General features: G+C 36.3%; 2 protein-coding genes across 3 annotated transcripts; one reads left to right on the top strand and one right to left on the bottom strand.

The window, feature by feature from the left end:
- Window positions 1-1,766: 1,766 nt before the first annotated feature.
- Window positions 1,767-7,394, top strand: kdelr2a (KDEL endoplasmic reticulum protein retention receptor 2a). The gene is made up of 5 exons (XM_024272958.2): window positions 1,767-2,031; window positions 4,161-4,261; window positions 4,340-4,498; window positions 4,575-4,827; window positions 6,264-7,394. Exons 1-5 carry the CDS (start codon window positions 1,941-1,943, stop codon window positions 6,296-6,298), a joined length of 639 nt encoding a protein of 212 aa, XP_024128726.1. The 5' UTR covers window positions 1,767-1,940; the 3' UTR covers window positions 6,299-7,394.
- A 2,233-nt stretch (window positions 7,395-9,627) lies between these two features.
- LOC112146561 (lipid droplet assembly factor 1) lies at window positions 9,628-10,959 on the bottom strand. Of its 2 annotated transcripts, none has more exons than XM_024272443.2 (5): window positions 10,805-10,959; window positions 10,218-10,339; window positions 9,978-10,146; window positions 9,755-9,897; window positions 9,628-9,685 (listed from the first exon to the last, which is right to left on the bottom strand). In XM_024272443.2, exons 2-5 carry the CDS (start codon window positions 10,296-10,298, stop codon window positions 9,632-9,634), a joined length of 447 nt encoding a protein of 148 aa, XP_024128211.1. In that variant the 5' UTR covers window positions 10,299-10,339; window positions 10,805-10,959; the 3' UTR covers window positions 9,628-9,631. The 2 variants fall into 2 exon arrangements, with proteins under 2 accessions (XP_024128211.1, XP_036069160.1); XM_036213267.1 differs by having other exon boundaries at window positions 10,218-10,317; window positions 10,805-10,932.
- Window positions 10,960-16,347: the final 5,388 nt, after the last annotated feature.

The following is a 16,347-nucleotide window of genomic DNA, read 5'->3' as shown; positions in this document are numbered from 1 at the left end:
CCTCCACAGGTATATCATCAGGACCAAGAGCCTTTCCACTCTTCATCCTCTTCAAAGCCCCTCTCACTTCACCTTTACTAATCTTTCTTACTTCCTGCTCCACAACCGTCACCTCTTCTACTCTTTGTTCTCTCTCATTCTCTTCATTCATCAACTCTTCAAAGTATTCTTTCCATCTTTCCATTACACCACTGACACCTGTCACCACATTACCATTCCTATCCTTGATCACCCTAACCTGCTGCATGTCCTTTTTTTTCATTCATTCATCTTCCTGACCGCTTCTTCCCCTTCGGGGTCGCAGGGGCGCCGGAGCCCAACCCGGCCGCTGATGGGCGAAGGCGGGGCACACCCTGGACAGGTCGCCAGCCTGTCGCAGGGCCTCAATCACACACACATCCACACCTAGGGGCAATCTAGAGTCACCAATTCACCTATGAAGCATGTTTTTGGACAGTGGGAGAAAGCCGGAGTCCCCGGTGAAAACCCACGCATGCACGGGGAGAACATGCAAACTCCACACAGAAAGGTCCCAGCCGGGATTCGAACCGGGGCCTTCTTGCTGTGAGACAAGAGCGCTAACCACTGCGCCACCATGCAGCCCACGCTGCATGTCCTTTCCATCTCCATCTCTCTGCCTTGCTAGTCTGTACAGGTCAGTCTCTCCCTCCTTACTACCCAACCTAGCATACAAGTCATCATAAGCCCTTTGTTTGGCCTTCGACACCTCTACTTTCACCTTACGCTGCATCATGAATAATACCTTTAAAATCGTTGGTCAGTCCTGGTTTGCACTGTGAGCTAGGGCCTTAATTTTTATTTTAGGCTTTAGATCTCAGTGTGCATGAGCCAAAACAAGTCACTTACCTTTTAAAATAAACAGGAAGGAAATTAAATCTAACCTAGTTGGTTCCATACTATATTAAACAACAATAAAATTCAGGTTTAATGACAGTAAATTAGTTATGTTGACGACGTTTTCCACCAGAGACATAGCCTTATTTTTTTTAAGCTGGTAAATTTTAAGAACTAATTTAAATTTCTGCAGTGGTTGATGGATTATAGCACATGCAAAGTTTAACAGTTACCTGACAGAAATGTTAAAGTTTTTTTTACCACTTAAAATTTTTTTCTGCAAATTGCCTGTAAAAAGAGTAACCAAAATGTTCTCAAAAATTATTTCAAAATGTTACTTTTTACATAAAAGTAAAAATAAGTCATCCACTTTGAGTAATAAAAAATTGAAGCAACCATTCAAGTCCCACATGTTTGTGGTGTTTTGGGTCAAGGATTTTTATCAATGTAAGATGATTTTTTTTTCTTAAAAAAAATACAAAAAACAAAAGAAAAGCATTTAAAAAGAAAGGTATAATCATTCTTAATGTCTAATTAACCAGATATTGCATCGATGATGCAAATATTGTGCCAATGTTGGTATTTAATTATAATTATTTAAATGTTTATAACAATTATCTAACAGTTTAAATTTCTCTTGATATCAAAAAGTACTATGAGAATAAATGGCACAAGCAATTAAAATAATATAGCAGGTAAAGGACGCTTTTAAAGTAACATACTTATGTACAGCTAAAGTTAATCACGTAAATGTGCCTTGGTAACATTAAATTCCCCAATTATTAGGAACTTTTGTAATTTTCTTTTCAAATAAGTGCTTTTGTCTCCATCCATCGGTGTTGCTTGAACCAGATTCCTTCGCGCTGTCGTTCAAATTTCCATCCAATCAGATCACCCCATGTGGGTTTTTGCCCCGCCTCCTTCCACGTCGACCTGCATCCTCGCCATATTTTCACCCCAGCGGATCCTGCAGATCTGTGAACCCTAAACCCACCGGGAGTGACTTTTGTGGAGTCATTTACATAGCATTTTCCAGTAAACAAAGAGACTCTGTTTTCAGGTTACCACCTCATCATCCCCCAACAATGAACATTTTCAGACTGACAGGAGATCTGTCTCATCTGGCTGCTATCATCATCCTGCTACTCAAAATATGGAAAAGCAGATCGTGTGCAGGTGAGCTTGTGTTGTTTAATATATTCCATGCTACGTATCCGGATCATATTTAAGTACATTTAAATATGTCCAAGATTACTTAAACTCCTAAATTGATTAGTTTACAACGCTATCTTCACATGCTAACAAAACCCCACTCATTCATTTGGGCCAACAAGCTAATGCTTTAAGTTATCGTCTTTGTCGCCACAGAACGCATTAATATGTGTTTAAAGGCGAATTTTGATTATCTTCAGTTACAGTTTTGTCAGCTAAATCAAACTTAGACGGTAAAGTTACTTTTAAAAAAGGATTGAACCATAGCTAGGTGTTGATGGGAAACTAACGACATGAAGTTTCCAGAGTAGTTTAGCTAACAAGTGATCAACCTAACATGCTTATTGGGTTTTCTTCAATTTAACTTGCTGATTATATTTTACATGAAATAAGTCGTTCACAAACTCCACGCATCGGAGTCGCTTCTTTTTTTGTGTGAACTTGCGATTTGGTGCTCGACTTTTTTGGTCTGACTTTTGACGTGGCGTTGAAGTAGCTAGCTACGGAAGTAGCTAGCATTCTTTAAGTTACTATACATGAAACATTTGTTTCTTATCAGTGGGCTACTAAAAATGAATAACGTGTGATACTTTGACTAAAAGTGTGACACATACCTGCCACCATTATTGATATTATTTTGATTGAAGATAGTTTTGAAGGGGACAACCTAGACACGTGAATGTTTTCTTAAATGGTATTTTTTTATACACATGAAAGTTAGATATTTGAGGCCATTACGTTTGTAAAAAATGTATTGTGTGTCTGTATGTGTTCAATAAATACACAATAATATTATAACTCCTTAATTTCTATGTTGATAGCAAAAAAGAAGTGCACTTGATTTATTTTTAAATAAGTAAACTAGCGTATAAGTATTGCAAGTATACTACAGACCATATAGTGTAGGAAGTAAAGTAACTAAATACTTACTCAGGCTAAAATTGAATATTATTAGTTCACAGTATGTAGATAAAAGTAAACTTCAAGTCCTGCCTTCAAGTATACCTGCAGGCTGCACTATATTTAAATCAAATTCTTGTTGCTAAGGGTGGACAGATTGAAAAACTGATTTATTTATTCCTTTTTAAAATTATTTTTATTTCATGTTCTGTTAGTCTTGATTTTTAAGTGTTGGTGCCATTACATCACTATGCCTCTAGACAGAGCATTAGTGCTTTCTATGGAAAGTAAAAAAAAAAAAAAACACCCAGGGCATGTACTTAGTGCCATCCTTTGAGACAAATTAACAATATTCTAATGAAAGTGGGTTTAATCTTTGTCCTGTTAACCCCTATGAACATTGTTGACATAATTCTATTTTCTTCAGGGAACAATGAAGACTTTGAGCAGTGCAAAACAAACAAGTAAAAAAACATGTGAATGCCACCGAACAAAAACAACTTTCATATAAATGCTAAAAATGATTATGCATTTCAGTGTTTTGAACTTGTCATGTTTGTTGTTTCTATAAGCGTCATTTGAGGCTGAGCTGAGAAATTCTGTTGGGCCTTTTTTAATTAACTCTAAAAAAAAGTTAAAAAAAAAACCAAAACTTAGTTCTTACAAAGGCTGGTTTAAACATTTCTTTTTCTGTGATGAAATAGTTGGAAGCAAAAGTGAAATGGGTGTGACCCATTTCACTTTTCTCCAAATGAACATGCACTCCTGAATGGTATTTTTTTTCTTTCACTTTGCATATTTTTATGTAGTATGATTGGCCTATGTATGTATTTAAAATTTGCATTGCAGCATTAGCAAGAAAGCATAAACCTTTTCTTAATACACTTTTGTATTATGTAAGAAGTTAAGATACACTTTTAGAATTAATTTCTACTACTCTAAAGTTTTGTCTTTTATGAATTAGCCACAACAAATTGATTGTTGTGTTTAATAACCCTTTTTGTTGTGTGTAATTTGTTTATTTAGATGTTTAATAAAAGTACAAAAATGGGTTGTTGGTGTTCTAAATTTGACAAAGTATTTTCATTCGGTGTCCAGCAGATGTCGCTGTCCAATAAGGAGAACTTAGCCCCACAGAGCTGCTATGTTTGCTAATGTTAATGTAATCTAAATCCCTTATTTTCTTTTTCAAGGTATTTCTGGGAAGAGCCAGATTCTCTTTGCTCTTGTGTTTACTACACGCTACCTGGATCTGCTCACCTCATTCATCTCGCTGTACAACACCAGCATGAAGGTAGGATCCTGCACTCTCAGCTCTGGATGGAGGTCACAGATGGAGACTGACTAGCTTTCCCCTAATGATGTTTTCCAGATGATTTACATTGGCTGTTCATACGCCACAGTATACCTGATTTATATGAAATTCAGAGCCACCTACGACGGTAACCATGACAGCTTCAGAGTGGAGTTCCTGGTCGTTCCTGTTGGGGGTCTGGCTGTTCTTATCAACCATGACTTTTCTCCTCTAGAGGTAAGCTTACATTTTTACTACAAATATATTTGTAATTCTTCTCCAGCAGACTGAAGCAAAATCATTCTGTCTTCAGATCCTTTGGACGTTCTCCATCTACCTGGAATCCGTAGCAATTCTGCCTCAGCTCTTCATGATCAGCAAGACGGGCGAGGCGGAGACGATCACCACCCACTACCTGTTCTGCCTGGGCCTGTACCGGGCCCTCTACCTTTTCAACTGGATCTGGCGCTTTTACTTTGAAGGCTTCTTTGACATGATTGCCATCGTGGCTGGTGTGGTTCAGACTGTTCTCTACTGTGACTTCTTCTACCTATATGTCACTAAAGGTAGTTTTCTTTTTTAATTTAATTTGTTGTACATTGTTGATACAAAACTGAATTATACTAAGATTAGCCACTCAGTAATAAAAGCTCAAGTTTGGGAAAGCCATCCCGCCTAACAGTGTAAGTCTTTACAAAAATTCTACAAAGATCCTAATAATCTTCTTATTCCAAGATCATCGAGTCGAATGTGTAAGAAAGAAAGATAGGTAGGCATTAGAATAAATATAAAACTTTAGTAGCATGTTCATCTTGATAGAATTGATCAGCTAAAGATAAATTGAGCTCTGACAAACGGTAAAAGTCCTCCTGAATATAGCTCAATAGATGAAGAAAATTAGCTTTATAGAGAAATTTCAAACTATATTTCACTCTGGGATAATTTTGAAAAGGAGGATTCTTTTTTTCTTTTTGGAGTTTTTCCTTACAGAGAAGGAGGGTGTAAGGGGCAGGGATTCCCAGTTTAGCTTAGTCTCTTTAATTTAGTTTAGCAACCAGATCTTTTAATAAGATGCAGTTTTGGTAAAAAAAAAAAAAAAAAGCAGTCTAATTCAGAGTCAAGGCAACAATTAAAATCTAATTGTGTGAGAACGTATCTGGTAGGTTGAAGAAGAGCTGGCTAAACATAGTCTGGAGTATCCCAGTTAGGGCCATAAATACTTACCAGTTATTACAAATCTTACCACAGACAGTAACAATTTGCCTCCTGTAACAGAAATCACATTATTACACATGAAATAAACTGATTGCTCTAAAAAGATTGATCCATCTACCCATAATCCTTGAATTGACAGTGTGTTTCTTGAAGATAAAATTATTTGACCTTCCAAACCTCTAAATTATGACACTTCTAAGGCAGTTAATTTAAATTTCTTTATTAAAAAAATGACTTTTCACGCAACACTCACATGCCTATGTTTGGTATGAATGAACTTCCTAATACGTCACTTATAATTATGTTTGTCTGTGTTTATTTGGGCCTAAAACCATGTCTTTGTAGTTAGAAAGTAACCATGGAAATAAGTAACAAGCTAAGCTTATTCCCTGAAAAAGCCTCGCTGCAAAGTTCAGCCGAAGCTGATCTGAGGTTTCACCTTTTCACATTTCTGGAGTGAAGGGGCCGATTTCCTAAACTACCAATCTTTTCCAGAAGAATTCCCTTCTTTCTCTACCATCCTTTCGCAGTAACTCAGTCCCAGGAATACATAAAACTAATGCAGTGTGATGAAATGCTGAATTAGAAAATCCACAATTGATGTTTTACTGTTGTTTTTTTCATCAGTTTTCATTTTTTTTTAGATCTTGCAATGAGGAAAATAAGATTAAGAATTTTTGTCCTCTCAGATAAATATGTCACCGGACACCTTAGTTTAAAGTTTTACGTGTATTTATGATTTTATTGATGATCAAGCTTCATTATCTGTTTCCAATTTCTCTTGCAGTGTTGAAAGGCAAGAAACTGAGCTTGCCAGCGTGATGAGAAGTGATCGAAGACGGCGACTCCCAGCAGACCCGGAGGGGGCGCCAAGATGACACGGAGTCCCGTGACTTCCAGCAATGAATGCCAGAAACAGAGAGCCAACTATGGTGGGAAAAAAACACTAGCCTTTAATTTTCTTCTTTTTTTTGGATCATCACTGATGGAACTGGTAGAACCAGCACCAGAACTGAACAAAAGGCACCCCAGATCAACGTTTTCTTTTTGGTTTTCTGTGCTCAGCATTTCGCCTTAAGAGTCTTACCATTGCTGTTAAAAGTTTTTTTTTAATTATTTTTTTACATGTGAGGTGTTTACGCTTCTTTTTTTTTATTGATTTGCAATAGGATGAATTTAAGTAGAACCGTGATTACCTTTGTGAAAAAAGTGCACAAAATGTACAGTCTGATAACAGAGCGATGTGCCTGATGAAAGGAAGTTCACTTTCACCATCTTTTGCAGTTATTTTGCATTCATTGTTTCGGCAATTTTATGCATATATTCTATTTTTATTTTAGGTTGGAAGCAAAAAAAAAAAAAACACGTTACGCCTCAACGTCTTTTGTAAAAACATTTTCTTTGGAAAAATTACAACTTTTTTGTTTAAACATCCTGTTGTCCTGAAGAAGAACTTTGTGGATCGATGATGAAAAGTAACAACTAAATCACTTGGATGCCAGCAATCAAATGTGTCGCATCAGTATTTTCAAATGGTGCTTAAGTCAAATTGAAATTCAGAGTTGTTTACTGGTCTTTTCTGCTTGTTGTGTTTTAGGAAAAACACAATCTATTCCATTTTAGAATTATACTTTGGCACAGTTTGGGTGTAGACACAACCAATTTTCCTGAAGCACCAATGTTAATTTTAATAACCTCTCCCTGTGCCTTTTTTTTCCTTTTTTTTATTTTTATTTTTTTAGATGTTTAGTTTTTAACCCACAATCTTTGGTTGTAGGTTGATTAAAGCATTGAAACAGCTTAGTAATCTATTCAATTCATAAGCCTTTGTCAACTTCCTCAACAGTTATTCTTTTTAAAGTTTTTTTTTTTTTTTTTTGGCATGATATCACCTCCAATAAAGATTTTATGAGAATCATCCTGTGACAGTGTTTGACTGTTGACATCTTACATGAATGTCAGACTAAAACTGTATTTTTTTTAGCATTAAGTTTTCTGTTTGTGTTTGAGAATGTTCCCAAAATGTAACAACGCATTTCTGAAGTTATAAATATATTTTTAAGTCTAGAATGATCAAATTAACAATTAGTCCTGCTGTTTATGTATAAAGGGAATCACATTTTAAGCTATTGGTGCATTATTTTAACAGCTAGCTGAAGGCAGAATTATTAAAAAAAATCCAGAACAATGTCTTTTTTAATTTTTTTTTATAGATGTTGGCAATAAAAAAGGCTGTTTGAGCATCATCATACAAACACTGCAGCTATAATGTTTTGAGATGCTAAAAGCTTTAATGATCTTAAACAAAATAAAATAAGTATTCTGCCTCTATATTTTGCAATATTTGCGTTCAAGTTCTATAAAAGATGAACCAAGACTAAATATTAAAGATCTTTTGTTTTTTGCATCCATTGAGTTAAAACATCAAATTAAAATGGCCTAAAAACATGAATAAAGACATGAAGGTTATTTAAATAATTAAAGAAAAGCATATCTTCTTTTTAGGAAATGTGAAACTCAGCTAAATCTATTGAGCCCCACCCCATATTTCTGCTAAATCCTGAGTAAAGTGAGAAGGAAAAAAAGCCATTTATTCACATTAAATTCTCATGGCCACACCTGTAGCTGAACAGAACCGGATCAGTCAAACAAAAGTAGTGAAGAATCCCCCAAATGTTGTGAACAAGTTATGCCGTTTTCTACAAGTTTTTTAAACTCTCAGACAATTTATTGTGATGTGGTGAAACTGTAAACCTGTAAGACTTAACAGGTGTGTGTGACTCCTGATCTCTCAAAACATCTATCTACACAGATGAAAATGACGTTTTTTTACAAATGAGAGAAATTAAATATTAGCAATAAATTAGTAACAATTATTTTTCATTGATGCCTGTGAGTTGAAACATTAAACCAAAATATGTAATATCTGATGTAAAACCAGAGGAAAAACAAGCACAAATGACATGATCATGATTGATTTGCTTGCTTAGCTGTCAGAAAACATTTTTATATATTTCTTTTTATTATTTAAACAAATTGTATGATGACACATTTTCTCAGTAACAAACAGCCAAATGCAGCCAAGCTGATTAGGCTGTGAGCGGATGAATGAGCGATCCAAGACATTCTGTTAAATCCAAATAAAGGGCAAAAATCTGGCCCAGTCAGTCAACTGACCCCATTGTGAGTTTGCTTTTCTTTAGACCGGAGGGCAAAAGAAATCCTCAAAAACAAGCTGCGGCTCAACTGAGTGGTAAAATGTGGAAAACCACTGAAAACGTCAGTATTTACTGACTTCATAGGAATGGCATCTGGAACGGCTTCTTTTTAGAAAAATTCAAAAGGAGGAAAAAGACAGTTTTTTTCAGGATTTATATAAAACCATTCAGTTAAGCTGCAAATCAATTTTACAAATGTCAGTTTACTTTGAAAACTGTAAAAGACAAGAAAGACTTCTTTGTGAATGAGAGTTTCTGCAGCTGTCAGGGGCCCACACTATCAAATATTTTCAGTTTTATTGAAAGAGTTTGTTTAAAATACTTTCTTTTAAATCTACTGCTTTATTAAAACCTAGTTTAAATGTCTTTCTGCATTAAAATACAATTTATTGTTTAATCATTCAGTGATGCACAACAGGAGAATTATTTTTCAGGTTAACAATGCTGTGTTTTGGTTTTTATTTTCCTTATAATAGCACTCTTTTTTTATTGTAAATAAAATGAACCAATTTGTGATTTGAAATTACTTACAAAAAAGGCAAAAATCAATTCAAGAAACTTTTATTTTTAAAAGAAATGCAACTTACATCATAAAACCCCAAATAATGGGTATTTAAAAAGAGTATTTGCAGAGTTAAATGTCAAGCCACATCAGAGGTGAAACTTTGGAAAGTTTTGAATAAAATGATTAATCACAGATATTCATCCTCCGCTCCCAAGAGGTGGACTTGTAAAAACATTCAAGCATGTACTTTGATGGATGAATGATCCCGTAAAACCTTTTAAACAACATTTTGGGTGTGGACATCCATGCATTAACTTTGTTTTTTGCTTTGTAAGTCTGTTCCAATAACAACCCACATTTATCATGCTAACATTCAGCACTTTCAGATTCAAATTGCCCCCAAATCAGTAGTTCTAACCTGAGAATAATCTACTACAACTCCTTTAATCCTGAAGTTTCACTCTCAGTCTTCTGGTTTACGCCATTCTGTAGAGAACAGAGTCGACCATTAGATCATTACCAGACGTGCATGAGGGATCAACGCTGTAGCTCTACCTTCGCCCAATGTGCATAATTTTTCAGTTGGCTGGGAATGGAGATGATCAGCCCATTGACGACGACTGAAACCAGCAGGGAGAACAAGGCGACGCCGACAAGGATGGACAGTAGAGTCAAGCCTCCAACAATCAGCAGGATCACTGGGAAAGCAAAGCAGACATGTGGAAGCAAATGAAAAGAAAAGAGGATGAAGAAATGGTTTATTCTGGAGAATACCTACCTTCAATAAAAACGAAACCTGTCGCAGAAATTACGGCGGTCACGAGGGCAAATGTGAAGAAGATGCCGACAGGTAAGGCAGCCATGACGCTGAACATCAGCAGAGTGAGAGCTAAGAAAGGATGGCTGCTGAGGTACTGGCCCATCCTCGTGGTCATCAACCGAGCAACCTGATGGAGACACAATTCAGCAAGAGGCCACCAAAAAGATACTTTTACACAGACACACAAATCTGCCTTACTCTGGGATCTTCTTGAAGATTTTTCACCAAGGATGTCCATCTTTCCCACAGCTGCTGCACCAACCTGCTGCTGCGCTGCATCGTCTCACACCTGAGCTGACTGACAACCTCTCTCACAGTTACTAAAAAACATCAGCAAACACTTTAGTCAAATCTATTCCACAAAATCGGAGCAATTCTAAAACCAAGAAAGAAGAATGTCATCTACAAAAAAAGACAATTCCTGTAGAAATTATGCCATAAATAAAATTACTTATATGAAACAATCCCAATCATGACTGAAAAATAAAGAAAAACCTCAATAAATCCTTTATATTTAAAGTCCCACAATTTAAAAAAAATACTCTGCTGATAAGAACAGAGATAATTCAGAATTATCAGTGCAAAGTATAACTAAAAAGATACAGAAATCAATTGAACCGACTGAAAATAAGTTTATAGTAGGACTCTAATAAATGCAAAAATATTTGGTAATTTTAAGATATAATGAAAATCTTCCAGAAATCTCTTTCTGGATTCTCTTTTAATTTACTGTCCAGCATTTATTTTTGTTTTAAAAAAAGATGAACTAAATTCATAAAGAGTACCTGAAGCATGAAGCAATCCCCGTTCGGTTGTCAAATCGTCGCAGCTGAAAACTTAATGCAGTCAGAATCAGAGGTTCACTCCAAACTTTAAGAAGCATTTTTAAGACCACGCCCTAAAACAAAACACGACTTTTTCCCCCTTCTTTGACCTCACCTGACCGGCGGAAGCCTTTCAATCACTGCTGCCCCCTAGTGTTCTCCAGGAGAATTGCAATGAAATTGATGCAGACAAGTAACGATTATTGACTAACCAGCAAACCAAAAAGCAAACTAACTACTGGCAGACTAACACCTTTAAAATACTAGCTTTTCTTAAGAAAGCAAAAACAAAATAAATACATAAATAAATAAATAAATAAATAAATACATAAAAGAAAATAAAAAACCCATCCAACTATAACATTTTAGAAATAAATAACATTAAAAAATAAATTGATTCAAACTGGGAATTGAAAATGGTTCATTAAAACCAAAATAAAATTGAACTAAACAAACAACAGCTGCTTAGGACAATTTTAAGAGGGTTTTCACAAACATATCATATATTATGACACTAATATTAAACGAAAACTCAAGATGCTTTATGCTGTAATGGTTTAGCTGTAAAGAGTAAAGACATTCCATTAATATGATAAATTAATTCATGAATGTTGTGAGAGACAGGTGGCAAACAGAAATATACAATAACCTTTTTGGTTATTTATCTCCACAGACATACATACATTTTTACTCTAAAATAATAATAAAAATAAAAAAGTCTGGTTCTGTTTTTTAAGGTGTTGTCAGAATTGTTTTGTTTTATTTTTCCCATTAGAAAATTCACATGAATTCTATATTATTTGTCTTTGAAAAATATTGTTTCATAATACCCACTCAACACAAACTAAATATCATTTGTACATAAAAAGAAAAATTCCAAAAAAAGTAATGAAAAAAGAACAACTAAGTCAATGTCGCCCTCTTGTGGGCAAATTTTGCAACTGCAATAAAACCCTAAACTTAATCTTATCCCAGACTTTCATAAAAAATGAAATCATGCACAAATTTTAGTAAATTTTTCAGTTATTGTTATCAAAAAGAACACCAGTAATATTTCCTCTGTCTTAAACTGGAACACATTTTCAATATAAAATATTCTGAAGGGACATAATTTGAATCTTTTCCAAATAAATAAAATGTTATCAGCCCAAAAATGTCCTATTTTTTATGTCAATCATATTTTCTTAGGGAAAATATGTGAAATAGCTCCTAAAAAGAAGTATTCTATACACATAAAATCAAAACTACTTGATGTAAACACATAAATAACATACTGCAGGTGGCATGTGAGTTCATCCGAATGATACTTCTCAATAATAAACCATTTTCACACTTCTTGGAAACATTTAAGTTTTAAATTGATTGTTTAACTGTTGCTGTGCAGGCTGCCTGAGAGGGAAATTACAACGGTTCTCCAGAGATCCAACAAGGCTTCTGTTCACCCCCCTTTAAAAAATGACCGTAATTTCCTACATTTGCTCTGCAGCTGCCGTTAGATGGCAACAGCAACATTTCTCTGTGAGAACAGAGACTGATTGCAGCACAAAAGCACCCAGCTTCTCTGCTGAAAGTCATTACTGTTAGTCACACGCACGGTTGGTACCGAAATGAATTTTTTTTTACAGTTTTAGATAGAATTAAACTTCACACGTGTTGGAGCAAACCTGCCAGGCCTAAGCAGCAAAGAATTGCAGTAGGATTGGTTTTGAATTACAACAAAAAAAGAGAGGTACCCAGGGGACCGGCGATGACAACTTATTTAGACGTCTTATAGCTGCTGGCCACACTAATTAATCAGACTGTTTTGTATTGAGTTCTGTGAAAAGAATTGCCGAGAGTGAAAAAGACTGCATTCACCTCTCCAGACTGCTAAACACAATGAACTCAGTGAACCAGGACTGCAGGATTTACAGAGGAGTTACAGATGAGCGAGTGTGTATATGTGATTGAAACTCCCTTACGATTAATCTTTGAAATTCAGAGCCCTGTTTCAAAACTGACATTTAAGTGAAAAGTTCAATTTTTCTTGTGGCACTTCTGGTAAATTGTTTAAAAATGTTATGCAAAAGATTCGCGTTAGGGTTTCTAAGTAAAAAATATAGAAGTTATTTCATTCTGAGTAGTTTTTTTTTATTTAAAATGAAATGTTACATACATTTAGACTGTTCCTAGGCAGAAATGTGCACATACAGAGATATATTCATCCTGTCTGAGAGCAAATTGACTGTATGATATGTGTACTAGCGTGTGCCAGGCTGCTAAACAGATTGCAGCCAAAATGTGATGGATAGGCTGTCAGTAAATTCCAATTTGCATCCAAGGATTGTAAAAACTAATCACTGCGAGAGGAAGAGTGACGAAGAGCTGGCGATCTCTTTAGGGACCCTATTAACCGCTACATGTTGTGCGGTTTCCTCAACTGCCTCACAGGTGACAGCCCTGACATCTGTCCCTCAATGACACTCTGCAGTGGAGGCGCTCTGTGTTTTATGAGAAAACCAGACTCCTCTCCTGTCTTTTTTGCTCATCACATTTGATACCTGCTGCTCCGTGTCACGCTCCTGTCTCCAGCCGTTCTCCACCCATCCTCTCTGCCAGGCCTCCTCGCTTTGTGTACCTCCCTTTGAAGTTGCACAGGGGAGCTCGGCCAGCAGCTGGCCACAAGGGAACAAAATGTGCTCTGTCAAATAAAATAGAGTTCATCGTCATTTCAGCGGATGAGGGAAGCAGTTTGTGGCTCCTGTCCTCCAAAAGGGGGGAGCGAGAGATTTAAAGGAAACTCCTTGGAGATTGGAAAAGGGTGCAGAAAGGCTCCCTAAAACATGGTCACTTTGTGGCATTCATATTTACACCAAATATTTCAATATACACTTAAAGGAGAAGATGCATGCAAGTTGTTGTGATTTTAATTAAACGTTGCAGGTGAAGGGGTATCTTTCTGGTTCCACACAAACAGTCGCGAGCTTGTTTAACTCCAAAATAAGTCAGTTAACCTTTATCACCCTGGAGCAATGACAGTGAGATTATCAGAAAATAGGATTTCACTCCCCGAGGAAATTACACTCTGACACATGAAAGGTAACAGTCTTTTCATGAACCTCCATCACCAGTGCTGCAGACGAGCATGCAAAATCCATGAGGTGTCATTGAATAATGTCACAAAAAAAAAAAAAATGGTGCAAATTTATTCTTCTTTACCAGGTTTTAATATCAGGGTAAGTTCGCCTTCGGTTAAAAAGCCGATTCATTATTTATTAAACATGCAGAAATGCAGAGAAATGGGTAGAAAAATGAAATTCACCTCATATTGTAATAGAAGAATCGCATGTTTCATCAGATCAAAAGTCTCTTGAGGACACTTTTGTCCCCAGATTAGCATGTGTGAGCCCAACACAACCACAATAGTTGGATTTCAAGCTGTAATAATGGAAATTAAAGAAGACACACCTTATATTTTTTCTTTTGGACCAGAATGTTATTGGTTTGTTGTTGTGGGAGTATATTTTTTAATTCACCGATCGAATTAAGAGGGCTTAAAGCCACTAACAGATTAACGGCTACTCATGAGAAAAGAGAGAAAACAAGGAGGAGGAGTTTTAAAAAGCCATTGTTAAAAAAAAAAGAGGTGATGGCTGAGGAATAAACTCTCATCCATTATTGGTGCTGCCTGGATGACCTACATCCACAGTTTTTGAGAGTAAAAAAAAGAGAAGGGGACAGTAAAGACGGGAAGAAGGAGGAGAAGAAGACTCCATGGCTCTCATTAAACCTGCTGTCGTTCTTTTGTACTGCCCCTCCTTTCACAATGTGTCCCCCAGGAAGTCAGGGATGCTCCCCTGACCATGAATCAGGTCTTTAATGTCAGCTGCTTGAGTCTCTCATTAAACCCCACAAGGCTGCTGTACCCAATCTACCAAAGACAAGAGAATATGGCAGAAGAAAATAACATTTGTTTCACTGTTTTATGGGATTATTAGCACACAACATAACATAATATCTAATCTAAAGTTCCCTATCCAACAAGCTACAGTGTTCATGCATGTGTTCCAAACAGATTTCTCAAGTGCCCAATATTGCACCCGCTAAAGTGAACGTCCTTGTTACCCTCGAAGGCGACTCCTTTGTTTTTGCAGTTGCCTGGACTTGCAGTGCCTTTGATGTGGTGAGCGCCTGAATTAAGCTCCACTCCAACATTAAGATGGTGCCACGGGCTAGATAAAAGCTGAGGGGACCGTGTGGCTGGTAATACATTAAACAGGCAGGTATTCACAGCTACAAGTGAGCTAGCTGAAAAGACAAAGTGGAGGCGCTGAAAAGGGGGGATTAGCATGGATTCATCACTCTTCATTGGAAGGCAAAAAAAAAAGAACACTAGTGTTATGATTGTTCTTTGTGTTCACAAAAGGGCTCTGCAGGTTTGGTACTGGACTGGACATCTTTGCATCTCAGTTAAGAGGCTCCTTAAAACTATTACACACCTCAATCATAACAATGAAGACTGCAAGGACATCCTAATATTTAATTTAAAAGCGCCATTCAGGATGCTGTACAACTTACAAGTTAAAACACAATTAAAAGCAATACATAGAAGATGAAGGAGGTGGTGGTGGAATATGAGAGATTGCACAGATGGATTTTGTTTTAAACATGTTATTGATGTAAACAAAGAAAGAGAGGGAGCTGTCCAGGATGACACAGAGACTCTTCACATTGGAAGTGAAGGTGACAGAGCTGTTGATGACGCAGAGAGTAAAACTCTTGACTTTGGAGAGGACAGATTTGGTGTAGATGAGGTGAACCTCAGTCATTTTTCCATTAAGTTGGAGGGAATTTAAGGACTGAAGATTGTGAGAGAAGTGTGGAGAAGTATTGAGTGGGGTTTGGTTGACAGGTAGAGTTGAGTGTCATCAACACAACACTGGGACTAATATTGAAGTTGTGGAAGATGTCTCCACGAGAGAGGAGGTAGGTGATAAAAAGAAAGGGCCCAAGGACGGAGCCTTGGGGCACACCAGAAGTGACGAGGGAAGGCTGAAACCATAAGTAATGGAGTTGTAGGTGAGATTTGAACCAGATTTGCTTTAAACTGGACACTATGCAGTAGTGTCAAAAAAATTAAATCCTGTGTGTTATTACATTTGAATTCGTATCAGATAAATTTTAAATATTTAAACATATTTCACACCAGATCCGATTATATAAATGTAGGAAATTCAAATAGTACCACACTGATTATATAAATTCATTATAAATGGCTCATTTGTAATCATAAACGTAAAGTATAAACATACCAGTACTACAAAGTAAAATAAAAAATTCTACAATTGTTTTGCATGACCTACTATTAAAAAAAAGACTGCGATGTCTTTGGTATTATGATAAACTTGATGAATTCCATGTTTTATCTGGAGTGATAATTTAATCCGGTCAAATTGATAACATTTGTTTTTATCTGCTACAGCAATTACTCTGGATTTTGTAACAAGTGAAGGGCTGCCCATCCT

This window comes from Oryzias melastigma, linkage group LG8 (assembly GCF_002922805.2).
Source record: "Oryzias melastigma strain HK-1 linkage group LG8, ASM292280v2, whole genome shotgun sequence".
NCBI lineage: Eukaryota > Metazoa > Chordata > Actinopteri > Beloniformes > Adrianichthyidae > Oryzias > Oryzias melastigma.
Note: the sequence above shows the minus strand (reverse complement) of the source record. Positions and strands in the feature narration are given on the sequence as shown.

Bases quoted from the DNA above. Each gene is read 5' to 3' on its own strand.
- kdelr2a (XM_024272958.2), top strand. From the start codon at position 1,941: ATGAACATTTTCAGACTGACAGGAGATCTGTCTCATCTGGCTGCTATC. The intron at 2,032-4,160 runs GTGAGCTTGTGT...TTCTTTTTCAAG, and splicing joins GAAAAGCAGATCGTGTGCAG to GTATTTCTGGGAAGAGCCAG. The intron at 4,828-6,263 runs GTAGTTTTCTTT...TTTCTCTTGCAG, and splicing joins CTACCTATATGTCACTAAAG to TGTTGAAAGGCAAGAAACTG.
- LOC112146561 (XM_036213267.1), bottom strand. From the start codon at position 10,902: ATGCTTCTTAAAGTTTGGAGTGAACCTCTGATTCTGACTGCATTAAGT. The intron at 9,898-9,977 runs GTAGGTATTCTC...TTGCTTTCCCAG, and splicing joins AGGTTTCGTTTTTATTGAAG to TGATCCTGCTGATTGTTGGA. The intron at 9,686-9,754 runs GTAGAGCTACAG...TGTTCTCTACAG, and splicing joins ATTATGCACATTGGGCGAAG to AATGGCGTAAACCAGAAGAC.